At 38.3% G+C, this 27,066-nt stretch overlaps 3 protein-coding genes and 1 non-coding gene across 6 annotated transcripts; 1 reads left to right on the forward strand and 3 right to left on the reverse strand.

Moving 5' to 3' along the window:
• Positions 1-2,221: 2,221 nt before the first annotated feature.
• LOC103699662 (prosaposin-like) lies at positions 2,222-8,878 on the reverse strand. Of its 3 annotated transcripts, XM_039132988.1 has the most exons (7): positions 8,766-8,874; positions 8,188-8,260; positions 7,616-7,711; positions 4,769-4,953; positions 4,462-4,659; positions 2,858-2,917; positions 2,222-2,626 (listed from the first exon to the last, which is right to left on the reverse strand). In XM_039132988.1, the coding sequence occupies exons 3-7, from the start codon at positions 7,704-7,706 to the stop codon at positions 2,480-2,482; spliced, it is 681 nt and encodes a 226-aa protein (XP_038988916.1). In that variant the 5' UTR covers positions 7,707-7,711; positions 8,188-8,260; positions 8,766-8,874; the 3' UTR covers positions 2,222-2,479. The 3 variants fall into 3 exon arrangements, with proteins under 3 accessions (XP_038988916.1, XP_038988918.1, XP_038988917.1); XM_039132990.1 differs by lacking the exon at positions 2,858-2,917 and having other exon boundaries at positions 8,766-8,878; XM_039132989.1 differs by lacking the exon at positions 8,188-8,260 and having other exon boundaries at positions 8,766-8,871.
• Positions 8,879-8,920: 42 nt separating this feature from the next.
• On the reverse strand, positions 8,921-9,002 carry TRNAS-UGA. The gene has a single exon. It is a non-coding gene; the product is annotated as a tRNA-Ser (tRNA).
• Positions 9,003-9,340: 338 nt separating this feature from the next.
• Positions 9,341-16,661, reverse strand: LOC103696555 (WEB family protein At2g38370-like). Its single transcript, XM_008778228.2, has 2 exons — positions 16,277-16,661; positions 9,341-11,041 (listed from the first exon to the last, which is right to left on the reverse strand). The coding sequence occupies exons 1-2, from the start codon at positions 16,478-16,480 to the stop codon at positions 9,545-9,547; spliced, it is 1,701 nt and encodes a 566-aa protein (XP_008776450.1). The 5' UTR covers positions 16,481-16,661; the 3' UTR covers positions 9,341-9,544.
• A 6,143-nt stretch (positions 16,662-22,804) lies between these two features.
• Positions 22,805-23,855, forward strand: LOC103696560 (putative protein TPRXL). The gene has a single exon (XM_008778232.4). It carries the CDS (start codon positions 22,929-22,931, stop codon positions 23,550-23,552), a length of 624 nt encoding a protein of 207 aa, XP_008776454.1. The 5' UTR covers positions 22,805-22,928; the 3' UTR covers positions 23,553-23,855.
• Positions 23,856-27,066: the final 3,211 nt, after the last annotated feature.

The raw sequence follows: 27,066 nt of genomic DNA on the forward strand, positions 1-27,066 counted from the left end.
AGTTTAGGAGGGCCTAATCTCTTTTAGAGTTGAACCTCTACCCCAAATGGCAAGAGGTTATACCACGCAAGCAAGTAATTAATGGTTCTTGTGATAAATTGAATCAAGAAAAAAACTGCAAACCTTGTAGAATAATTCATTCCATAAGCCATATCAACAGCTGTTTGCTCTACCTATTAGCTTTCATGTCCTAGAATTTATAAGGGTGGTTCGGTGTTTAGAATATGATGCTGGCACATTATTATCTCAATACTCATAAAATATTCTTTTCATATATTTGGAGAGTAGACTCTACTTCTTTTTATGAAAAAGATTAAAATCAATTCTAACCAAGAAAAGAGCAAGAAATTCGCACTAAAACACACCCAGCCTGCTATCCCAAAAGCTTGCAACCCACATGCCAAATAGCGTGTGCTAAATTTGGTGACCTAAGATTTAGGTGCCAATTAACTTCAATCAAAAATAAAAAATTGACGTGCCAACAAGATGATACTAAATGGTTGGACTGGCAAGGGCGAGCAGCAGTGAGTTCCTTTGGGATGGTCAAGGATATCTAGGACACCCGTTTCGCTAATTTTAGCGCCCAGATTTGCCTTGTTCTCTTGGGTGCCCCTACTCCTTGATCATCTCAAAGTGAAATTCGATGGCAGCAGGTCGGCGGATGGAGTATATGGAGGAGTTGGATTTGTGATCAGAGACCACCAGGATACACTGGTAGAGGCAGGAGGTCGGTGTACCTTTGAGGCGACGGCCATTGAGGCGAAGCTTCAGGCAACATGGGAGGGTATCTCCTACGCGAGGAGAGTGCTGGATGCAAACAGAATATATTTGGAGGGGGACTCCTCGACGGTAATCGATTAGATATGGGGAGCGGACCGATACGGGGATGACCACCCACTGATTTGTGAGACCTGCAGACTGGTTAAAGGTTTGATCTCTTTTCAGACAGCGCATGTGTATTGAGAGACGAACAGAGTCGCGGACTAGATCGCTTTCTACGTAGCTCAACACTTTGGGGAGCTCTTTTGGACTACTATCACGGAGGTTCCTTCTTCCTTGTATCATTTGGTTGCTTCTGACTTGGTAGGTTGTACTCATGTAAGAGTAATTTGAATGTCGTTTTCTACCCAAAAAAAAAAAAAAAATGGCGAGCTAGCCGCCTCACATGCCTAGTCATACAAAGCAAGTGAAGGAGACCGAGCCTCTCTTTTTTTATTATTAAGGTTGTATAATTATGGACTCATGGAAGCGCCGTGTTATCTTAATTATCCCCTTGGCGTCTGCTACTTGGTGACTGCTGGAGTCGCCATACAAAACATAGAAGCATTTAGAGGTCTCCAAGTCCGGGCTGAAAGATTAGGTGGTCTCCAGTGGGCCTGTCCGTTGTACCGGGTGTGACAGGAGACTATCGTGTTCCTCGTGCTTTGAGAGGGACGTTGAGTGGCCGAGTAGCAGACTACTGCTTCACGACTCTGGATTCACGACTCTGGATAAGATGATGATCTTTGCGGCCACCGTATCTCTAGCGGTCTTACCAATGGATAAGTGTTCTTTAATGAGATCTATGATGAGATCCAGTCAAGAGAAGGCCACGGATGGATGGCGGCCAGCAGACGCGAGACTGAAGCCTCCGCCGCCAATCATGGGAAGAAATTCGATTTACAGCACGGGAAAGAACTTCAAAGAATTCGGATGTTCCTCAAAGAAAAAACTTTCCAAATATTCAAAGGTCATTGTTTGAAAACCTATCAGATGATACGACGAACAGAATGTGAAAAGATCAATAAAGAAAAAGCAAAACAAAAAAACTACATTTTTTATTATTTACTTTTAGTATTTTTATTATTTACTGTTATTTTATTTTATTTTAAAATTCAGCATATTTTTTCTGACCATTTTCAAAAAGTACGTACAAAAAGTAATAGACGTTTTTCGTTCTTATTTTTCTTATAAACGCCTATTGCCCGATGAATAGGACAGAGGCCTTACAAACCTTTGATACAAGTTCAAAGCAGAGAGATAAATAGAGCACTGCACCTTCTTATGGTTTTGGGTCGTGTTGGAGGCAAGTAAAAGGAGGTGCTGGTAAATAATACTTGGGACAACCTCAAGATGGGAGGGTCAAACTCAAATTTGAAGGTGGAAGATGGGATGTAACCTTGCGGGAAGCCACGAAGACAATGCTGTGACCATTTGAAAGTGCATCTAAGAAACAAAGTTATTTACGGGTTGGAGAAGCTGCAATCAAGTAGACAAATGATAGCATATACAGATCTAACCAACAATGTTACAATCCAATGGTAGAGGCAATTTGCAACTATGGCAAAATACGGAGATGCAAACCTTAAAATTACAGGCTTAACAACAATAGGGAGGGCAAAATGTTACTTTATAGCAACTTCTTTTCCCAATCCAAATCTTTTACAAATTCAATTTGTACTGCCTCCTCTTGGGCTCGGGTAACTGTACTTCTATAGCTTCAAGCAACAGCTAGTAATTCTGAACTCACCACCACTTCTTGACTAGCTTTGCATGCATGGATTAAAGCACAGACATCTGTTGTTTCGAGAAACTTCTCAAGGTTCACCATGATTAGAGGACCGTATTCGAAGACCAATCTCTTGCACTGCACAAGGAAATGAGAAAAACAGATGAAATCACAAGAGAACAACGAAGGTCAACACCACCTTCAATTTTCAAAATGCAAAGCCTACAGGATAAATTGAATTACAAATTTAACACCCCAGTTATCTAGTGATTACTAGGAATTCCACCATTATTTAAAAGTATTTGGTGGTTGCAGGTCTTGTGTGACTTAATACTTGATCATCTAGCAGATAGGCAGTATGTTGCTTACCTGTTGCACAAAATTCTCCACCTTGTTGCACACTTTCAAAAGCATCTCAATTATCTCAAGCTGCAGATTTTTCATACAAGAAAATAGATGGTCACGTTAAGCAATAAATGTCTATGCTTAAGCAATAATTATGCCTCCATAAATTCAGTGCAAGAAATCCTGAGAGGCCAAACTGTATTTCTTAACAACTTGTGCAGAGCAATAAAATCCTTTCTACTCTAAAAGAGGCCATGGTCGAGGAAAAAATGAGAGGTCACCTAAGCTGCATAGATCAATTACGATAGCAAAAGATGTGACCACATCATAAGTTAGTTGAAAAGAGGAACAGAGAACAACTGTCAAGTACAATTTTGGTGGGGAATAGTCTTAAGAACGTTGCTGTTAACCAGTAAAGATGAAAGTACTCTAACACGGCCAAGTTATGTTGTCCTTAGTCACTCTGTATCACAAACTGTGGCTTCACCAACACCATACAATTCTGATATTGGGTAAAGATCACGCATCAACAAGTATTGACCTACCATCAATTGATATCACTAAGCAATCTATTATACCTTACACAAAATGGTATGTATGAGAGACAATATTATTGAAGTTGTAACTGTAAAGTCCTTTGAAATGCACGTAATGCCAGAGATGTCATCATTTATGCGAATTTATGCAAGTTTAATGTTAATTTGTAGTTTGCAGTAGAAATACATAGTACCATGTCCAGTCTCAATGTTATTATAGAATAAGCATGTATTTGAGATGCAGGACTTATTGCATATGATGTATTTAGAAACAATCGTGTGTAACCAAATTTGAGTCCTGGGCAATTGATGGTTGCATTAGAAACCTTGCCTTTTACACTCTCTGTCTAGAATTTGTCTATAAACGCTCTGAACTTTGGAGGGTTGCTCCCTGGTCACATAAATTTAACCAAAGCAATTAATGAGGTAGAGTTAAATGACTTTAAAATCCATGTCTTGGGCCGATCTTCTCAGGCAAGTACTTTGGCGCCCATTTGAAAGGTTCAATGTCAATTTTAGAGCCGACCGCACAAGATTCTTGGGCTTGTTGTTTGTTGGTTATAGCTAATATATGTATTTATAAGAAATAAAAATCTACTTTGAAGCTTGGAACATTTCTAGTCATTGCAATAAAGCTGTATAGGATATGCTATTACATCAAAGCCACACAGAATAGTCTATATTAGAAAAGATCATTTTTTTCATTGCATCTTCAAATTCCTCTTAAGTATCTATCAGTATGTTACTATATATAATTATACTGATGGATGCAAAAATGGCACCATAACGTTCTATGGTAAGTATATGTACCATTAAGTGACCACTGCATGACATGTAGAATCAATTTCATAAATGAATAAATATGAAAGTGTATTGCTGCAAAGTAAGAGAGAGTTACACATTTAATAGCATGTAGTGAATTTGATAACAGTGAAGAACATATAACAACTATCTAGACAACAGAAAATTTAATGCTTCGAAGATGACTGTTTTCAGAATCTCCCAACCAGAATATCAGAGATCATTGTTAGCATAAGATGCAAGCAAGAACCTGGTTATGAAACTGCATAGACCAGAAGGGTACTAGCATACCTGCATGTCAGGATCTTTCAGTTTGGTAAGAATTTCCACAACAGCATGATGGCAGATTGTGCAGGCATCATCACGCTTTGGCAAAGGAATCAATATTGTCTTTTTACAGAAATTCACCTTCTCACAGAATTGCTCTGGGTGTATCGTAGCAATCTCGATGAAGAAAAGAGGTGCGTAATAGTCTACTAACAAAACACACTACCAGGAAAATATGTTTAAGAGCACAAAACCATCATCGCCATTTCAAAAGATAAAGAAAGTGATATTTGGATTACAAGTTTACATAGGCCAAACAAGATGAGCTTACCTGCTTTTCAAAAGAATGCAGACGAGAACATGCTTGATGAAGGGTATTGATAATCTCAGCCTGGGTCTTATTCTCACCAAGATGGTATATAGCCTGGGAAGTAAATTCTTCACATAGTGTGCACAATTCTTGATTCCTTGCAACTGATTCAGACATTCTATTTTCACTTTGTATCTTGTAATCCACTGGCATAACAGGAAATACAAAAAGAATCACCAACTTTTCTGGATATCAAGTTAAAGGATTCTCTAATTCAATATTTTAAAAACCAGACTGGACCAGCCAGTTCAACTGGTTGAACCATCAACCTGTTAGGCTCTCATCCAGATATGCCCATAAAATTGGTGAGGAGAGGAAAATTAACCTCTATCATTAAAACCAGAACAAACCATGCTTAAACTAGCAATTTGTTTGAACCGCTCCAAGTTTGAACAAACTGGTTAGTTTTTGAGATACATAAAACTCAGCCTCTCTGTTTGCAATTGGGGATTAGGTTTGGGTTTTTGACTTGATTGCTCTCTCACTGGCACGAGCACAATGCCTTCTTCCTCTAGAATGAAGATGGAGGATGGAGGCGGAAGACAACCAGTAACTCCCATGGAACTTGAAATTAGGCATGCTTCCCATCTCTCATTGTGACTCTCCCCCTTCTCCCACTCCCTCTTTGTCTCTCCCTCTCTCTCTCTCCCACCCCCCCACCCACCAACCAACCAATCCACCTCTCAAGCCTCTTCCCTCCACCCCACATCTATACCCCTCCCTCTCTGCTTTCGGCCCCCTTAACAACCAGAGCCTAGGAGTAGCACCATATTCTCTCTCTCTCTCTCTCTCTCTCTCTCTCCCTCTTTGCTGCCAACCCTCTTGGCATCGCACCCGAACAGTAGGCTGGTAGCAAACTGTCTGCTTGCCCCTCTCCATGTCCCTTTCTCCTCTTTGCACTCGATCTTTCTCTCATTTCTTCAGTCTCTCTTATTCTTTCATCCACTTCCCACCACTCGTCTCATTAGATAGTCAAATCTTTAACCTTTAACTCGATAAACTTTGTTTACTATGAATAAGTTCCCAATTGACAATTTTAGCATGTTGGAGGAAAAGCACAACTTAATTTAATGATTTTTTTTAAAATTAATTTAGTCGGGATTCTTCGTAGACACTCTGCTCATGGATCCAAAAAGAGTACTAAAAAATGTCTGGAAAATGCTAATGAAACTTGGATTTTATTTTTATTTATATATATATATTTTAACTTTAATTAATTTTTTATATATAAATAATTATTAATACATAATAATTATTAATATACATATTTATTATGTCAAGATAATATCATGGTTTGATTTTGGTTAACCTGACAACTAAGCCAGTAACCCATGATCTGGTCACTTTTCCAGTTCGAAGAGCGGTCTAGGTTTTAAAACATTGCTTTAATTACATAAAATTAGATGCTTAAGTATTAATGGACTTGCTAATTCAAGTCTTATTATAGACTACAATAGATGCTCAGCAACAAGCTCCAAAAAACTCATTCCAATTTAGTTGACAAACTGTATAATACTGAATCATAATGCAGTGGGTCCAGAGATAGTTTTACACAAAACACACATTATCAATATTCCTCAATTTCCTTGTTGAGGTATTCAAAATTCTATGATAGACTAAAAAGACTAGATTATTTTAATTTATATGTTAGGTTTCTTATCTGCTTCAATCCCTAATATTGCAGGAAAGATAAGGGAATCATCATTCCTAACAAGAAAAATGTAAATTTTCTAGTATTCGCATTATGAAATTCTTGATATTCCAGGCTGAAGGTGCCTATTAAGCTGATTCAACTAAAGTAACTAGAGTATGAAACTTATAGTTCTTAATTTCCATATTTCCAGATTGTTTGGTGTCTTATTATCTTTTCTGAATGCAGTTCATATAAGTTTGAATAGATAAGGTGATTTTATCATTGATAAAGAGAATGATTATCTGTCTTAAGTCAATCTCTTGTTGTATCTAATAAAGGCCCTTTATAAGCTTCGAAATATGACCTTCAACATTTTATGTTAACTAGAAAAATCAAGTTCCTCTAGCATAAATTTGCAAGATGAATTATGTTCTGTGGTCGTAATGTAATTGGTTAGTGGGGAAAAATAATGGCACCGACCAGACCTAAAAACTGATATAGCGCCATTTTACAATATCCGAAACTTTGCCATGAAAACTTCATTAGTCAAACTAGTTACCTCAATATCATGTAATTGTCTACAATACATTGGTAAAGACTAGAGTTTTGAAGAACAGAAAAACTTCATACTCATCAAACTGCAATGTACATAAATAAGTAGAACCTGAACAAATTGCCTTTATTATTTGTCAAAAAATTGCTAATATTTTTGGTAGTACTGCCAATATGTGAGGTTACATGGTACCACAATTATATGACATCGTTATGTACCTTTTGATAATATTCTACAATCTAAGGACAAAATCCCATAAAATATACATCTATATCCAAAATTTTCCACTAAATAGTAGATATACGCATGGATAAAAGGAATTTTTTTCACAAGCAAAATCTGCATGAAAAGAGTAAAAGCAGAAAAAGGAAAAAGAAAAGAGCAAAAAATAGTTTCAATCAACTCATACTAAGAAAATTGAAGCTGAAAGAACTACCTTGACTATGTATATTTATCTTCTTATAATATTCTTCATTCTGAAAATAATTTCATTACTCATATTAGTTACCTCAATTACTTAAATGCTTGAATGACGTGTAGCATTTAATGTTAGATTGAATATAAAAATACAGATCAAAGGGGATGTGATAAACATAATAAAGAAAGATTGTTAATGACATACCCATGATATCCAAGGTTAACAAATCTCTAGCATTTGTACAGGCAGAGCTGGCCAGCATAAGAAGAAGCATGAACCTCATTCTCAAACCCATTATACCTGTCAAGTACACATGGAAGTCATATTTACTCGCATTAGACTGTTAAAAAAAAAATCATTCCCACAACAAAAACAAAATCATCTCTACATCAGTCACATAATCCATGGACATCATTCTTGGATTGGTGAACACAAATATTCCAACTTCTTTTGCTTTTAGGTAGGCATAAACTGAACCAATAACAGAAGGGTGTTAACTATGTGTCCTTCAGTTTGCAATCACTTTTAAAGGCATCATTAAACTTTATTGTTATGCAAACATCAACTGCAAAAATAGAATCATCCAGAATTATATGAAAACTATCTTTTAAGATCATCAGAAATACAGGCAACATTACTTTGCCCTGAACGCCAATAAACTGACAATTCCAGCAATCAACGATCCATTTATATAACTTTTCAATGCAATAGCGACAAAATTTAGGTGTACAATGAATCTATAAGAAAACCAATTTTAAGAGTTACGAAAGGTCTACCTATGGAAGCTGTATCTTGTTACATCTTGGCAGGTCTCCAAATCTCTAAAGATTGATCCTTTGGCAGCAATCTCTATTACAATTTCAAAATGGAATCAGATTAAAGTTACTATTAAAAACAGATGGCTACAGATACCACCCCAACTAACTTAGTATTTGGGGTTTTAGTTTCGGATTGTAAAACTTGTTCTTGAAGATGTCCAATCCGAAAACATCATCATAAGAATAAGAGGTGCAAAAGTTCCCTGCAGACACCATCATGAAGGTGATAGCTTCCCTCACTGCTGAGAAGTCATCATTTAGACAATTTAAGAGATGAAGCACAATAAGAACAAAACTTCACTTTCCCGTTCAAAACAAAATCAACATCTCAAATTTAATGAATTTGGGAAAAACAATAATTTCGCCCCAAGATGACAGCCACCGGTGACTCTTTCTATAGGTCATTACCGATAAAAAAAAAAAGATCATCAGATCATTAAAATTACAGATATTATAACCAAAGAAAAGATGACTTTACCATCCAAAACAAAATCTTTCCAACGAAACTTAATTCTTATAACGATGTCGATTCGTACCTAGGCTTAAGATTAGAGGGGACTTCGGATCTCCTCCTCTCGAAACTCCGACGGAAGGGAAGGGAGGCGGCCGCCATTGCCATGGGGTAGGGATTGGATAAAAAGAAGGAAGCGTGACCGGCTAGAGGAGCTTTTAGGGAAAAAAAACAAATAAACGTCGACAGCAGGGTTCGAACCTGCGCGGGCAGAGCCCAACAGATTTCAAGTCTGTCTCCTTAACCACTCGGACATATCGACGACGACAATTAAGGGCGCGCGTAGTCTCTTTTCTACTAACATACTTCACGTGCTTCATCACACCGAAAACCTCACGCAACAATTTTGTGTGGGAGGTCCACTGGGTGAATTCATGGTTTATAATGGAAAGATATAGAAATCTTTCTCAGTTTTCTACCCACCACCTGCTGAGTTTTTGTTTACTACATCTCACTTTTACACAACATATTTACTTATATATTGATATTTCAAGCTTAATCAAGTCAAAAGTGTGTGAATCTCAAACTCATTACTTTCCAGATGGAGCAAGCCATTGTGGAATAATGGAACCCAAATTCAAGCCAAGCACGAGCCTTAACACAGATTGCAAAATGGCCTGATAATTAAATTTAGCTGGAAAAGAAATCTTGCAGCTGCACTAATACTATACACCTGAAGCAACTTCACAACCATCTATCCATATTACAAAGAAAAATAATTGAGACTGTCCCTAGTTCATATAAAGGTAGACTATGTCCCTGGACAACAGCAGAAAACCTCAGCTCACAGCTACCTTGGACTCTTTAACAATGCCTTTTCTTCTTGTTCTTCTTGTTTGGCTTTGTCAAGAGAAGTGAGAAACCCACCAATCCAAACTTCTTTCTCTTTGTAGAGAACTGCTTATGCGCAGATCCATCCTCAGCCATCTTGGGAGACAAAACACCTTGCTTTTTGCTCAGCATTTGACCCAGCGAAACCTTTGGCTTTTCAGTTGTTCTCTTCCATTTAACTGTATCATGCTCCTCAGGAGCCATCAATTTCATGCTGAGTATTTGCCCAATAGACAATGGTGGCCTTAGGGCACTCTTCGACCCATCAGTAACCAAATCCAACCCATTGACATCTAGCATGCGAGAGTCTCTTCTATGGTGAACTGAGTAGTAGTTCTTGAATTTTGTGGAGTTATGAATGGAGCGTCTCTTCTGACCATGTTCGGACCTCCATCTACGAAGAGCCTCTTCAACTGAAAGCTTCCCTCTGTTTGCAGCCTCTACCCTCTTTAAGGCCCTTTCTAGTGTCTTCTTAGCTGTTTTGGCCTCTGCTGCTGCTTCCTCCACTTTTTTCAGCAAAGCCGATTTAGATTGGTTTGCTTCATCTATCTGAAGCACCGCAGCTTCAATCCTCTTTCTTGAGATCTCATCAGCCTCTTGAGCTTTATGAGTAAGCTTGACATACTCTTCAATTGACAGAGTTACTGCAGAAGAATTTTGGAGGTCTCCAGTTGAGTTATCACTGCTCATGAGAGCTTTGATCTCAGCAAGAGCAACAGCTTCTGCAGCTTTGGCTGCTTCTTCCATCTTCTTGGCTGCAAGCCATCGGATTTCAGCTGTCTTGATGCTAGCTTTTGCCTGCTCAATCTCCTTGGTCAGCTTCGAAACTTCAGACTTGTTATCTTCAGCCATCCTCCTAAACTGCTCTATCTCAGAATTCATTTGTTTGATTTTCCTTGAAATATCTGAGGGATACTCATGCCTTTTACTTTCTAAATCGTTGGTCATTTGAAGCTTCAGTGTTGTTTGATTCAGATCTTCTTCTAGTGATGAAATTTTAGCAGTATTAGCAGTCAGACTCTCTTGGGTTTTCTCCAGCAAGACTTTCTCCTCTTCTATTTTACTGTTGAGTAATACAATGGAAGCTTGAAGTTCAGCCAGATCACCTGTTCTCCTGCTCAGGTTCACCTTCGCCACATTCAGCTCCATTAAGATCAGCCCTGGAGATTGATTTGCTTCTATAGTTGGACCGTCCATTTCCACATGGTTCCTGAGATTTATTGGACCCTGCTCTTCAGTTTCAGGAACAGGATGCACGTTTGTACTATCAAAATTCACAGCCAGGGCATTAGCATCTTCAAAGGTCTCTTTCTGTAACCTCAATTTTAAACCCTCCACAATTTTTTTGGTCACTTCCAGTTCTTTTAATACATCTAGTGTTTCTCTTTCTTTCAAAATCAGATCCTTCTCTAACTGTGCAGTCTGTTCCTTCACTTTTATAACATCAAAATCCTCACAGCAATCATGTTTCTAAGAGAGAAAAAGGTGCCATATTCAAGTCAGAGATCCATTACTACGAAGGCCATAAATTTCATGCACTTTCTATGTGTTACAATGTACATACATGAAACTATAGAAGCAACCACACTCTTAATAACAGATCAATTTATGCCAATGTATGAAGATAGATAATAGTGGCTCAATTAGGAATAAAGGAAGAAGGATGAAATGGAAATGTGCCTCTAAGAGTGTTGCATGATCAGAAGTGAGAACACTAAAATACTAGTACAACTTAAAGGGGGGAAATGACAATACAGATTCTGAATTTTGAGCATAACAGAAGTGAGAACACTAAAATGTGTGTTGTAAAATTGGAAATATGGAATCTGAAATAAATACAGTATGGAAGTTGGGGGCACCACTGATTTAGAATATAACAAAAGAAAACAGTTATATGGCCAAGATATGTGCATAGGCACGAGACAACTCTGACAAGTATAATTAGATTTAAGTTGATGAGCTTGAAAAGGAGATAGAGGAACCAAAGAAGTGTATGGAATTTAATGATTATAAGAAATCATTCTGGAGGAATTACTATTGGACAGGAAGCCACAGTGAAGTAGGTTAGGTTAGCTGAGGCCTTCTGTTTACACTTTGTAACTACTTCTTCCACAACTTTCTGCAGCAAGCAAAACTTTTGATCCAACATATTCCAAATTGGTCTCCTAATGGAAACTAGTTGACAAAAGAGAAAAGGATGGGTTATCACTATCTGGTTCAAGAATCAGAAAGAAAGAAGAAATGTTTTAAGACTTCGATGGATGGATCATGAACAATTAAAAAGATATTTTCCAATTTAAAGGGCTTGCATAGGCAAAGTATAAATTATGAAATCAGTGGCAGATAAATAAGGAAAGCAATTAAGTTTATGTTTTTGTGTTGTATGTATTGACGTTTCTCCAAATTCCAGACCAAAATTGTATAATTCTCAGCTTAAAATTGATATGTTCGGCATCAAAATACACTTCAAAACAGATTTAAAGACCCTCGCAAGTACAGTAACTGAGAATCAATTTTGATTGCTTGTTATCGAGTCATGTTATTAGGGTCAAAGGTAACATAGGAGGGGGCTTTTGTACAACCCTTCTTTTATCAATAAATTGCATATAAAGATTTCTCTTTTACAAGTAACAAGGCACGCGCAAATGTGCCTAACTGCTAAAAGTTTTGAATTTAAGATAATTTATTAAAATTTTAATTTAAAATTAAAATATATTAATCATTAATTTTATTTTATAAAGGCAAAAAATTCATATTAGAGGTCTATTTTATGCTAGATGCTAAGGTGCATAATAAATCGAAATGAACATCTGAGCCATCCCATCATAAAACCAGTACCTCCTTCTCAGTTCCTTCTCCCATAACTGAAGCTGAAGAAAGAACAGGGAAGAGGGACCTATTGCTCATGCAATTTAGGATCCACATTTTGGCCAACTAGCTATAGAAGCCTTTGTTTGAGAGGTTTCATTGGCCCACTAATTATCGCTTATATTTTGGTGTTTGTCAGAGGTGTTCTGCCTAAGAAAGCAAGGGGCAGCAGTAGTAGTCAGAGATTTAATTAACCAAGATCCGTAAGCTGAAATTTCACCTCTCAACATCAATAGGTTTAGCCAAATAATTTATAACACAATCCAAATATGCCTCACTTGTAGATATCTGAGCAATTTTTCATGTTGCTTTTATAGGACTACCCTAGCCTGCTCCTCCCATGACTTCATAAGAGTATTTTGGGACATAGTCACAAATTAGGCATTTTAATAAGGATACAGCTCATGACAACGACAATTATGCACATCAATAAATAAGATTCAATAAATCAGCTTAATAAGGATGTAACTCATGACAACAACAATCATGCACATCAATAAATGAGATTCACCAAATCAGCTTAATAAGGATACAACAACGACAATCACGCGCACATCAATAAATGAGATTTACCAAATCAGTTTAATAAGAATATAGTTCATTAACAACGACAATCATGCACATCAATAAATGAGATTCACCAAATCAGCTTATTGTTATCTTTGTCTCTGTGTTTACTATTGTACAGCTCAGTTAGCTTGATCTTAGGACATGATTGTAGCCATACCCATGTATATATTCCTATGTGAGTAACAGTAATAGATGTTCATAATCTTCTTTATAATAAGGATATAGCTCATGACAACGACAATCATGCACATCAATAAATGAGATTCACCAAATCAGCTTAATAAGGATACAGCTCACGACAACGACAATCATGCACATCAATTTGATTTGATGAATCTCATTTATTGATGTGCATGATTGTTGTTGTCATGAGCTGTATCCTTATTAAGCTGATTTGGTGAATCTCATTTATTGTCATGCATGATTGTCGTTGTCATGAGCTTGTATCCTTATTACGTTTAGGAAGAATTTGATACTACCATTAGAATCTAGAAATTATCTGCAAATTTGAGAGAGTTTGAAATTTGAAATGCTTAAAAATTTTAAAAGTATACAATAATTAAATTTGAATAATAGATGATAAATATAATATTGTATGTGAAAAAAAAGAGAAACTAATTAAATGTAGATGATAGTAGTATCTACATTATATCATAAAGCTTATAATGCATTTCTTGAGAAGAGGCCTTTCGATGCACATGTTTAAATTGCTGACGGGACTAGGGAAGGAAGAGCAAAAAAGTTTCTTAATATTTTTATTTATTATTTGTCTTTACATATAATTGTTTTGATAACTGTTTAAAGTGTAATTCCTAGGAAAATTTAAGAGTCCAGAGCGGCAATATCACTTCTTTTGCAGCTCTCCCATTTCAAGCATGTGGGAAAACAATATTCTCGAAGAGGTTTAGAAAGTTCAAGATATCTTAAATATTAATAGAGATATTTTGCATTGGAAAGGTATTTTGGGATAAGGGCATTGAGGAGGTTTCATGGGGATGTTTTGAGATAAATTTTGAAACATTATAAGTGGGAAAACAATATTCACGAAGAGGTTTAGAAAGTTCAAGATATCTTAAATATTAATAGAGATATTTTGCATTGGAAAGGTATTTTGGGATAAGGGCATTGAGGAGGTTTCATGGGGATGTTTTGAGATAAATTTTGAAACATTATAAGAGTATTCTAGGATAGGGGCATTCTAAGAATAGGAAAAGTTTTCACATTGTTATTGGCAACACTTATATAGAAATTCTGCATGAGGTTTTGACAAAGGTATTATGAGATAGGGGTAATGAGAAGGATTTTAATAGATGAAACATTATAAGAGTATTCTAGTATATGGGCATTTTGAGAAAACAAAATGTTTGCACATCATTATTGGCACACTTGTTTTTAGGATATTTGCAGATGAAGACCTCTCTTATCCTAAAAATATCCCCCAAATTTCTTAATAATGGAATATATCAGGTTTTTCCCATTCTGCCCCTCAATCGGCTCTTTAGAGGTTCTAAATGGTAAGATTCTTGTCGTTATCGTTAATTTTTCTGACCAACATCATTACTAGAATTTAGATCTTAATTCTATCTCAAATTTGAAGATAATAGACTTGAGGAGCAATGCAGCTCACAAGTTAGAAGCTCCAAAGGGTTGATTGACGAGGGGAAGGGAAAGAAACATGATAAATATTTCAATTTCACTAATGGAAAGTTAACCGGGGTCCTATTGGGCAATTTCTAGAATAAGGAGGTCTTTTATTTGCAAATATGTAAAATATGTGTCTATTTGTATGCAATTAATCAAACATAGAGAGGGCTTATATGCAAATTCTCAAAACAAGGTTAATTGCTGACATATTTGTATATGACCAACGGGCATATTCACCTTTTATTTAATTTTGTTCTAAATTGATAAACCAAATGTGGATAAATTAAGGATATTTCTATAAAATTGTGGAATCAATGCTTCATTAAAAAAGAGGAAGATTGAAGCTCCACGCCATTCTATGATCAACAACCATCTTGAATCAATTATTTTCACTCTTATGAAATATTATTATAACAAACTATTTTGTGGCCATGATGAAGCTACCCCTTGTTTGTTCATCCAATCCCACACCTGTCATGTGCTCATATATCCCTACTTGAATCTACTACCGCTCTTTTTTCATATTTGTCTCTGCTGACCATTTCTCTTTGCTTATTTCGGTTTAACAAGAATAGTAGAGAGATAAGGCCCACAATGATAATTGTTGATTCACTCAGCAGGTGCAATGAATATTCATCTCCCACATGTAATCATACACTGAATCCATATAAACATCAACACAAGTACTCAATAAAGTACATCAACAATAATTCATAGGTGACAAGTGTAAGAACAGGAATGATGTAAGGACCCCTAAATCCACCACTCCCTATGAACTTCTAAAACATGACAATCAAACATATTATGTAACCCACACAAATATTTTATTTACTATGCTAATGCATTCTTGGGCTGAAGGGCAACAAATAGGTGTACGTAATTTAGTTCGGATCCTCTCCAGTTCGAGGTTAAACTGGGGAGGTCTAGTTTTAAATCACTGCAAATACATGTATTGTGGATGGTGGGGCCCATGTAATCACCGACCATTCCATAACATACAGAGAACCGGCGATTTTGGAACTGCACCTCTTCACCATCTAGTATTCCATGACTCCTAAAAGCTGACGCTTAGGGAGATACAAGCTGCATAACTGGCACGAGCTAGCTACATATGAAGCCTAAAGATAAATGATGTGCTGCGAAGAAACAACAAGAAGAATAAGACATCTATTTATCTAAAATTTGGTATGCAATGCATACTTTAGAGTTTACATACAACTGCTAAATGATACCTGCAATCGGGTTGAACGAGAAAGGTTTCTCCCAACAAAAATAGCTAAAACTTAAATGCATGAAGATATTACGCTTTAAAGGTACTCCTAAAAAAAAAATCTTGATGGCAAATGAAACAACCTATTAAACATATCAGTTTATCTATGCATTTCCCATAAATCTATCAGAATCTTTCACCTATCATTCTTTTTCCTTTTCTTGAACAGTTAACAAAATTCAGAAAACGGAGGCAAGAAAAGGAACTTTTATAAGGTAAAGAAAACGCAGCAGAAAAAAAAAAGAGAAAGACTTAAGAAATTGCAACAAGAAATAGAGAAGAAAACCTAACACAGCGAACAATTAAACAAGAACAGTAGAAAAAGAGGAATCTTGAACTCCATATCGACTAACCTCGGGAGAAAACAGCTGCTTGAGCTGCGACTTCCAGACGGCGCTGCCCCCGAATCGATCCACAGCCTCTTTCACCGACTCGAACGGCGCCGAGGTGTCGATCTCCGCCCTTCCCGCCGCCTCCGGACCTTTGTCCAAAACTAGGGTTCCTGGCGGCCCGGTGGCCTCCGCGCCGCTCGAAGCCGAATCCATGACTACCTCCATGACCGATCCTTCACTTCTATTCTTCCTTCTAGTTCTTCTCCTCTTCAGGGTTTGGCAGAAATCGAAACCCTAGAACGATTTCGGGAGAGCGAGAGACTGTGGAAGTGAAACGAGAGGGAGAACGGAAAAAGGAAAGAAAGAGGGAAAAGGATTTGATTTTTTATTTCTCAGGGAAAATTGTCGTTCCGCAATTGCCCTTAAGTAGCCGTGGAAGCTAATACCTACACGCTCAATTTTAGTATCTATACTCCTACACCAGTCTTTCGCTCGCGCTCTCTCTCTCTCTCTCTCTCTCTCTCTCTCTCTATCTCTCTCTCTCCAATGTCGATACTTTCAATTTGAGAGAATGGAAATTTTTTGAGAAAAGAGCGTGGCGATAACAGAGGTCCTTTATGTCAGAGTTCTGCCCGTTAGCTTTTGCTTTGGCCACCGTGAGAGACGACTCGAATCGCGAGGAGAAGAAATAGACCGTTGGGCGATTCGGAGTGCAGCCAAGAAACCTAATATGACAATAATAACCTTAGGATATGACATAATTATCAAGAATGCCATTAACGGGTCTCGTTGACTTGGGCCCTTGAGGTCCAACGGTCGACCGACCCAATTATAGAATATCAACGGCTCTAGGCGGAAGAGATCGACCCAGCTTTTCACAAAGTTGTAAAAGGAGAGACGAAAGATAACGTTAAAGTTGTTTGATGTTTTTGATTATGGATTTAACATAAACATCATTTTGTAAACAAAAAGTAAATCTCAAGCGAGTGATCATATTTTTAATTTTTTATTGAGGGAATGTGGTAAACTGACATAATGGTGTTGTTTATTGTAAAACCTATATCATAATAACTCTATTTATTCCGAGTGTTTTTTTTTTTTTTTTGGTTAGTTTGGAGAGGAGCAATACAATGTAGTAAAAATCTCTGGCTATCCCTACTAGCCAAAGCTTAAACCACTCCTCATGGCACTAGGCCTCTGGACTTCAAATTTTAGGAGCTTTTCGATATGAAATACCGAGACAAAGGTGGAGTTGTGGATTATTATTTAGACATGTTTTTTCATTTATTTTTAGATAATATTAATAGAAAGTTCTATTTATCTCGTACAAATAATAGGCTTCAAAAGAGTTAATACACTAGGCTCCGAGCACTGTAGGTTTTGAGAAGAGTATGTAGCTTTACCTTACATGCGAAGACACTGTTTCCATAAATCTTTTGAAAAACACATGCTAAGCTTAAAACATGGATCCTCTTTCTAATGGAAGAAATATGCAACTACTAGAATACAATTTAGTTTGAGATCCACGAGCATGGTTCATGCATAACTTCTAACCTATTGTCCAATATTTTCCAATATTACAACAAAAACTATAATTATAAACCAAAGACTAATTCCTTTATTTTTCTTCTTCTTTTTTGAATTTCTTAAACATTTGTCTTGCCACAATATGAATTTTGTTTGTTGCTATGCTTCCAGTTTCTGTACTCTTAAACATCTAAATCAAAAAAATCTAACAAGGACTAGTCTTCCATGTTGATCAAACAAGAGGAAATCACCTTTATTGCTACTTCGCAAGCATAAGCTTTTTGCTTTGCATCTCATGATTTATGTGCAGCAGACTTTCTTACTCACTAGTTGATTTTTGCTTCCCTTCAAAACTATAGCACCAACTCCGATCCCCCAAAAAAAGAAACAAAACTATAGCACCAACAACATAGATAAGCTTGTTACATGCTCGAGCTCTCCAATTTCTTGTTAGAGAAAAAGATTCTTTTAAAGCAATAAAGAATTCTCATTGTGCTGCAAGTTAGGCTAAACTTCTCTTGTAAAAGTCTTACATCATGATCTGATTTGTGAAGGAAATTATTTGCAAATTCTGATGCAATTTGTAGGTTATCTCTCGGTCCATCTTTGGCAGAACTCTTTCTGCATGATGAGCTTTCCCAATTTTTGCCAACCTATGTTCTAGTTAGTAATGTTAGTGGGCTAGCCAACTGGGCTGAAAGATAATAGCCCAGACGATGAGCTTACGTATAAAGACATCGGAAAATGGTGGACTAGGCCTGATCTGATGGATCTTTTTTTGTTCTAATATGTAGAAGCACAGTTCTGTTAACCAGCTCCTTTGGCCTCCAAAACTTTCTCACAAGTGTTTTCTAGACCGCTTTAATTTGGAGCCATTCCAAGTTGCTCTAAATCAAGACATCGTTTGAGGTAGAATCTATGATTTCTTGCTCCTCGTCTATGTTTTGCTTCACACTGTTTGCTCATTTCAAGAAAGGTGGCTTTCTATCTTTGATCGGCAGAGAAGCCATGAATTAATCAAGGCTTCAATGTGGAGAGAGATAAGGCTAGCTCTTAACCTGATTGGACCGAAAGAGGAGGCTACCTTCATTGCTTGTTGACTGCAATGCCTCTTACTTCTCTTTCTGAACTATTAACAATTATTTTTTTGTCTTTTATCAGAGAAACGCAGTTTTTTTTTTAATTAATCAACTTGAAGTCTCGATGAGATTACATCACAACAAGCAGACTTAAGATGAAAATTCAAACCCAAATTTAGGGATGCTGTTGAAGCTCTTGTTAATTTTTAGATGCTGCCGTCCCAACAGCCAAACATCAAAAGGACCAATTCTAGGCGATATCACATTAGAATTTTTCAATTCTCAGACAAGGGAATGACATCAAAGCTGATATTTTGCAATTCAGAAATTGCATGGGCTGTCTTCTTTTTATAAGTTATACACCATCCTGGCCCGTTCAACTCTCCAAGTGGCTCATGCTTGCGCCATTAAAGAACCCCAGTTGAAGACATCAAAGTTCTGACTATGGCTTTTCACCATCCATGTATCAGCCCTAGAAAAATTGATATGATTTATTGAGGCACCAACTTGCTCCAAAAATAAAGAGAGAGAGAAAGAGAGGGAAGGTATTACGAGACAAATGATCCTAGGAATTAAGATTGAGTTTCTGATGCTTGAAATCATTTTAGAGTCGGCTTTTGTGGCACTTGAAACAAATACTTGATCATCGACATGATGACACAATAACAAATCATATTTGCAACTTTTTTGCCAAAAATTTATGAGAGCACATGCATGTTTCTATTGGCCAATTTTTTGAATTATTTAAATAAAAAAGGCCACCAAGCAAGAGGGTTGTGTATGTAACTCATATTGCATAAAGTAGCTTGACCTAGATGCATATGTAGGTAATAAACCTTAACTCAAAAAAATTAAAAACATAAAAAAGACACCAACCTTCATGCATTTGCAGGCAAAAAGAACATGATGCAAATATCCACCGTATCTCTACTTATTGTAAACGTATACTAGATATTGGATCCATTTAAGAGAGGTGTGGCTCATGCAGCATAAAGTTTTATCATTTCTCAAATAGTAATACATGCATTTGAAAAGCACATAAATTGTTAAAATTCTTTAATGGGAAATTTGCTTAAAAATATCATGATATTGTGTATCTAAAAATTTGGACTTAAATAATTATAGTGCAGAAGGTCCTCCTCTTTCTTTCCCCCCTCTCTTTCTCAGAAAAAAGAAAAGGAGCTAACATCCATGGTGAATGCATTTATCCCAAAACAGGATAAGATGATTAGTTCTTATGGATATGAATGTATCTTATCACTAAAATTGATCGATGAATTAATGAAAGGATTCTCAATAATCCAATAATGTTAAATCAAATATTAGTTGCAACTTGTTAAATATACTTCCGAAGCTTCCTATCATATCTTTGTTCCATACATAAAGCTCAACAGCCTCAAGGTCTTTGCACAAGTACCATGCTTCCAGTAGATCAGGCAATGAACCTTGAAATCTAGGGATAAAAATCCCTGGCGCCCATTAAGAATGCCAATCACTGAGTCCAGTACTGATGAGATACCATCAATAATTCTTGCAAATTTTTAACATACATCCCTTTCCACTAAACTAATTGGTGGGCTAATCCCATAGACCCCAGTCTCTAAATCACAAAATGCACAGACGAACCCATCACTTTCATCTTTAGACTTTGAAAAGCTTACACAAGGTGTCCTAATCCATAATGTACAAAAAAAAAACTCCATGCTTTCTCCTCGTTTCCCTTTCATACCATCATAAACCAGTATTTGAATGTCTAGTTTTGGAGGCTTCCAGCTGTGGGCTCAGAAAACAAAAACCATGTAGCCATGGAAGGAGCCTAGGGGAGAATCTTTGGACGCAGTGAAGAACGGGCCATCACTGCCTCCAAGAAACGGTAAGAACTTCCGTAGCCAGGGATTGACTTCCCAACCTTTTTCCTAAGTCGTTAACATGAAATGCCGTCCACGTCTTGCATGAAATAAATGGCCTCTGACGTGGAGTATTTATTACTGTAACTGTGACAATGAATAAGATATCATTTGTTACGGCCTAGATCTGGGATCTCCTTGGTGGAATACATTAAAAAAAAAAAAAAAAAAAGGAATAGGAGAGATGGCGGAAGCCCACACGCATGGCCCTCGGCCGACTGCACGTGCTCCAAGTATTTCAGTGCCGGGGAGCCGCTTCAAACCCCTAAGCTATTATGTAAAAAAACCTCTCCCACACATGCGAGGCAATTAGACAAACAGCCCCTATATCTAGTTGACTTATAAACAATGTTCCACTGTCAAGTCGCTGTTCTATCTTCGAACGGTTCATCAATTTTAGATGGATCTGTAGTACATGAGAGATGCTATATATGAATCTTAGCTACCTCTTTGTACTTGATCATTAGGAGCCACATGTAATGTACCTAAGAATGGCAAGAGATCGGAAAGGCTATTATTCTACCTGTTTGGTACTAATTAGGACAAAGTAGGGCAGGTTGGTAGAGTTAGATCGGACAGATTAGATAGGTTGGGTCAAGTAAAATTATAAAAATTATTATTATTATTTTAATCTTGGAAAGACGATTTGCAAAGAGTCATACACATCCGAGTTGGGTTCGGGATGGATCTTATTTTACCCATGCCCGTCTCGGATTCGGTTTTGGTTTGACAAAATCCATCTTACTAAGGTTGAGTTAGGTAGGATATTCGATGGAGCGAAGTAAACTCTCACCACAAAACCTATCTCATATATGCTGTTTTTCCCTTCTCAATCAGTAAAGCTCATTGGTAGTCTTGATCCAGGCCATTGCTATGTCTGGTGGTAGAAGAGGCGGTCCCAAAGCAAATTTTTCCGAGAGAGTGATTGAGGTTGCCAGTATGGCAACCAGCCCTCTCGGGTTAGCTAACTTAGCGAGGACGTCGGCAAGGAAGTTGCACACGGTCCAGTCATGGGGTTGCTCTCCCAATTAAACTTCCCATCTTTGAGCTGGTTTGGAGTGCAAGTGTCTCCATGTTTGCCAATCGGTGGTTAAATTTAGATCCAGTATAACGTAGCGTCAAACAGCGAAACTGGCCAGCGCCCTAGGAACCATTGTGTACATGTTCTTCAAGTTGAGGTCCACATGAAATCATTGCTGTGACGGGCTGCTTCAATTATTTGGTAAGCTATTCTCCATACCATATTTGTCAAGCCTTAAATCTGCTCTCTTCATTCACGGCTCCTTTTAAGTAAAGGTACGTGATATCAAACCTAGAATATAAGGTTTTGAAAATTCTCAATAATAGAAAGATCATTTGTGCCACCAATCTGTTTTTCTTTTTTCTTTTGGTTAAAATCAAATTTATTAAACTAATATAGTAAAAATACATCCTAATGAATTAAGAAATAAAATATATAAAAAAATCAGGTGGAGTATTCCTATATGATTAGCTATCAATTTATTCTTCAAAATTTCTCTGCCTCTGTAGCGACATGAGCTCTTAGACAACCTTAAAAAGTCTCCATCCATTGCGGCACCAAGAGCACAAATTATTCGCAACCATCCTTTTTCTTCGTCTTCCACTCCTGCATTAATTCTATCCAACACTCTCCTCTAAAATCTATATCCTCCAATCTGCATGGCCAACCACATCGACTTGGCAGACCCTAAACCTTATTTAGTTTGGTTGCATCAGTGATTCAATCTCCTTTACCTCCGCATTTATTGCATCACATGAGGTCGATAGTCTCCAATTTAGTTAGTTAGTCAATTACCATCCTAATTAAACAAAGGAGTAAGATCCACGGCACAGGTGATTAAGAAATGTTAGCCCCCTCGCTCACACCACTTATTATAAGGTCATGATAAAATTTAAATCCTAGGTTGCACCTTGCCACTATTCCTAAAGTCAGAAACCTTGCCTTCATGTGCTGAGTCCATAACTATATATTATATGGGGGGTCCAAAGCCTTTTTCTTCATGGGGTACTTCACAGCCACAACCCAAAAGCCCTGGCGTAAATCAAGCATTCATTTGCCTGAGGTGTTTGCTCCTTTGAAGAGGCTTTAAAGTCCACCCTCCTACTCCTCCTCCTCTCTCTTCACCCTCTGAGCCAAAGATGCTCTCGAAAAGCTCAGATCTTCCCCAAAAGTCCTTCCAAATAAGGCAGGATGACAAGTTCTACACCAGGCTCCTCTCCAAGGAGAGCTCTCCGGCCAACTCTTCCTTCAGAGTCTACTATGGGGTGGCCTCTGGGTCTGTGCCTTTCTTGTGGGAGTCCCAGCCTGGGACGCCAAAGAACACCATTCCCACCACCACCATCCCTCCCCTCACCCCTCCACCCTCGTACTACTCGAGCCCGGCGAGCACGAGCTCCAAGAAGTCCTCCAAGTCCAAGCTCATCCATACCATCCTTCCCAGGCTCACTCTGAGGAAGGCACATGCACCGCCTTCACCGTCCGTCTCGCTGTCATCCTCGCCGGCGTCATCCTCCTCCTCCTTGTTCTCTCCAATAGGCTCCAAAGGCACTCACCAGCGCCGGCGGTCCTCAAGCTCGAGGTTGTCATTCCCCTCCCCGGGCGACGACGAGGAATCCGACAATGGGTCCCCGACCTCGATTCTGTGCTTCAGAATGCGGCGAGGGGCTACCGACAGGCTCAGGGGATGCCACTCGGTCGTTAACATGAATAACACATTGTTGTCGATCGTTGATCATGGATCCAGGCAAGGTACTGCTTCCTAAAAGGCTTAACTCCACAAATTAGCGTTCTGGTTTTGGGCTGTAACGTTTGTTTAGTGTTCATCACCCACCAAAGAGCGGGCGGGCAAAGCCGAGAATGTTATAGCTAGATATCATCAAGTCCTGTCAATGCTAAGAATAACGTGGGCAACGTCTGTATCAGCATAGCTCGTGCTCTCCCTTGCATTCTCTACCACAGCCCTTCCTTTTCTTCTTCTTCTTCACACTGCTTTCCTTCTTAATAATTATTATTATGTATAAGTTGACATGGTGAAAAAATAGAGTTTTGTTTGATGGATGCGTGAAGATAGCAGCTTCTGCATTGGCTCTTTTGTGTCAACTTGGCCTGGATGACCTGGTGCAAATGCAATGAGAAACAAGCTTTACATGGCCTTTGTGTAAAGTGACCCGGGTTGTTGAGAAGAAAACAGAGGCAGTTGTCTCCTATTGTTGTTAGTGCTAAGCACTCTAGTTGAATTGATGTGGCATCTGGTAAGTGTTCGACATTATTATTGGGATTATCGATAATCTTGCTCATATATCAACATCAAGTGAGGAAAGATGGGTGCAGCTTCCTTCTCGGTATTTATTTCTATTTGCAAGTGCATTGGAATCTCTCTCTCTGTCTCTCTCTACATGTGAGGAAGCGTGAGGCATAGGGGACAGGGTTAGTAAAAGAAAACTGGGCTGTCTTGCAGTAGTTAAATGAATCGAGGAGCAGCTCGGTTAATTAATGAGACTGATCTCCTTGTGTTTCATTTTAGGTGCGAAATTGACGGACTAGCTTGCGGTCAGCAACGCGGGTTCCAGTTTTCTTTCTTTCTTTTTTTTACTCTGACCAAAAAATTCTGAAGTAGCTTTTTTGAGAAACCCAATTAAGTAGGATTTCCACTACTGCTAATAAGCTAACTGAAACACTTATCTACAAAAAAAAACAAAAAACTAAAACGCTGTTTTGTTGCATTCTTTTTTGGAAATATTAGAAGTGGATAGTTTGATAACTGTATGGGTTTAATTAGAGTTAGAAGGGTTTCCTTCTTACTCTAAAAGAAGAATGACTCTAGTTCGAAAAATATTTTTTACTGCTAGATAGAATCTGCTTAATTTTCGGTATATTCAAATTCATCAAATATTTTGCATAAAGTGCTATTTGATTTGTTTTAATGTTCGATATTTGTGAGTCATTGAAGAAGTTGCATGTGTAAGTGGCTTGAAAGGGTTGAGCTGATGGGTTGGCAATTATGTAAAAATTTTGTGCATTCTGTAATGCCAAATAATGCATCATACAACAGAATTTGTATGAGACTAATATCCAGGACTGGTGTTCAAACAGAGTAAAAAGGTTCATAAAAATCTATTAGACATATCTGATGATAAATGATCCTCAGATATTGAAGGTTCTAACAACTCTGATGGTGGTGTATCAAGAGACTTGTGACTAATTTCCTACATTTGAAAAGGGTTGAGAGCTTCAGTGGGGGGGGGGGGGGGGGGGGGGGTACCTTTGTTTCATGATCCATCAACACGTCAACCGTAATTTTCTTTTCCTCTAGAAGGGCTTCTAATTGTATCTACCTATTCAGAGGATTGTTTCACAGTTTACGAAAGCTCGAAATGATAAAAGCGCAAATAAAGCCTTAGGAATTAACTACATACACTCTAGAGTCAGATCAATTGATGTTGAAATTTCTCGTATCTTCTTTTCCTCGCAACCTACAAGAATGAATCCGCGAGGAAATGCCACACCATTTTAGGGTCATTATGAGTGAGATTTCTAGTTAGACAAGCACTGCTTAAAATCATATACATTGCATGTGATTCACTCAAGCTTGCCTACGATTCCTAATACTTGTCCTTCACAAGATCTTAGTAAAGTCGCAACAACCTCCAGATATTAAAGTCAAGGAACCATTCTAGACCTCTAAGCTGTCTTTTGTTCAAAGTTAAACTTGAGAATTATTCACTCAGCAGTTGTTTTCAGCTTCACCAAGGGATCTGTGGATATTAAAGAGGTTAAACAATCAGTGGGCCAATCTACCGACTTCTTTCACAGAGATGGGCTCAGCTACTAAGGGAGTTGGTAGGATGTACACCCTACTATTTAATTCCCCACCATATATTAAAGACCAGATCAATTAGTTAATGTGAGCCTGTGGGTCGCTGCAACCAGAAAAAAATCTAATTAATATTTAGGACAAACATATGGATAAAAGATAAGAGAATAGGAAGAGAAATATAACTAGTGCAAGCCTTGGCGTCTTTTATAATTAACGATGCTTTTAAAGATCATCATAAAGTTAGTTTTTGATGGTAGTATAGCCGATGCTTTTGTGATACTTTAGAAAGCGTTGCAAATAAAACTATCGATGCTTTTTCGCATCGGTATATATATTAAAAAGCTGTGAGGACCCGTGCGGGCGTGTGTTTAGTCCCACATCGGTTATTCGCTGGGTAGATCTTGGGTACTTATACAGGATCAAGGAACCCAAATAATACCTTCCGGCTAGCCATTTTGGGTGAAATCCTGGGTTGTTACAAATGGTATCAGAGCGGACCCGGCTCATAACCTATGTGGACTAGGGGACACTGCAGCACGGATCTATTGGGGCTGACCATGGGTCAATCGTGGTGTTTGTGATTAGATTTGAATAGATATGAACCCTTAGCCTGACGAGGACGTCAGGACTTGAACGGGGGGAGTATATGAGGACCCATGCGGGCGTGTGTTTAGTCCCACATCGGTTATTCGCTGGGTAGATCTTGGGTACTTATACAGGATCAAGGAACCCAAATAATACCTTCCGGCTAGCCATTTTGGGTGAAATCCTGAGTTGTTACAAATAATGGGATTCGGCCGGCCGACGGTGGCCGGCCGGGGTCAATCCGGCCGAAACGAGTTCGGCCGGAGGTGGGTGAACGGGGGCCGGGCTTCCAGCCCCGGTCTCCCTCTCTTTCCTTCCTTTCTTCCTCCCTTTCTTCCTCTCCTTCTCCTTCTTCTCTTCATCTCTTTCCGCCGCCTGTGACAGCAGAGTGGCCGGCGGCGGCTGGCCGAGCGCCGCCGCCGAGGGCCACGGTCGGCCGCCGAAGGCCGACCGGAACCACCAGCCACCCCCCTCCTTCTTCTTCTTCTTCTTCTTCTTCTTCTTCTTCTTCTTCTCTTCCTTCTTTCTTCTTCTCTTCTTCTTCTTCTTCTTCTTTATTCGGCCTGGGTGTTTTTTCCTTGCTTTGAAATCCGTGCCTTAAGGGTGAACCAGACTTTGAACCGGGTTTAAATTGTGAACCGGTTCCACCTATTCCATGAATGGGTTTTGTTATGGTCTGATCAGACCTGATTTGGGTTGGGCTAGGGACCTGTTTTTGGGCTGAGTTGGGCCTGATTGGATCTGTGGGCTGGTTTGGGTTGGGCCCGAAATCTGATCTGGACCTGTCATCTGGTTTGGTTCAATTGGGCCTAATCTGTTTTGGGCCACAATTGACTTGGGTTTAAAGAGTTCTGATTTTAGGGTCTATCTTGGAT

Source organism: Phoenix dactylifera, chromosome 13 (genome assembly GCF_009389715.1).
Source record: "Phoenix dactylifera cultivar Barhee BC4 chromosome 13, palm_55x_up_171113_PBpolish2nd_filt_p, whole genome shotgun sequence".
Lineage (NCBI taxonomy): Eukaryota > Viridiplantae > Streptophyta > Magnoliopsida > Arecales > Arecaceae > Phoenix > Phoenix dactylifera.

Excerpts from the sequence above, each read along its gene's own strand:
- LOC103696560 (XM_008778232.4), top strand. The coding sequence starts at position 22,929 with ATGCTCTCGAAAAGCTCAGATCTTCCCCAAAAGTCCTTCCAAATAAGG.
- LOC103696555 (XM_008778228.2), bottom strand. The coding sequence starts at position 16,480 with ATGGAGGTAGTCATGGATTCGGCTTCGAGCGGCGCGGAGGCCACCGGG. Across the intron at positions 11,042-16,276 it reads AGCAGCTGTTTTCTCCCGAG|AAACATGATTGCTGTGAGGA; the intron begins GTTAGTCGATAT and ends TTTCTCTCTTAG.
- LOC103699662 (XM_039132988.1), bottom strand. The coding sequence starts at position 7,706 with ATGGGTTTGAGAATGAGGTTCATGCTTCTTCTTATGCTGGCCAGCTCT. Across the intron at positions 4,954-7,615 it reads GTTAACCTTGGATATCATGG|TGGATTACAAGATACAAAGT; the intron begins GTATGTCATTAA and ends CTGTTATGCCAG. Across the intron at positions 2,627-2,857 it reads TGGAGAATTTTGTGCAACAG|TGCAAGAGATTGGTCTTCGA; the intron begins GTAAGCAACATA and ends TTCCTTGTGCAG.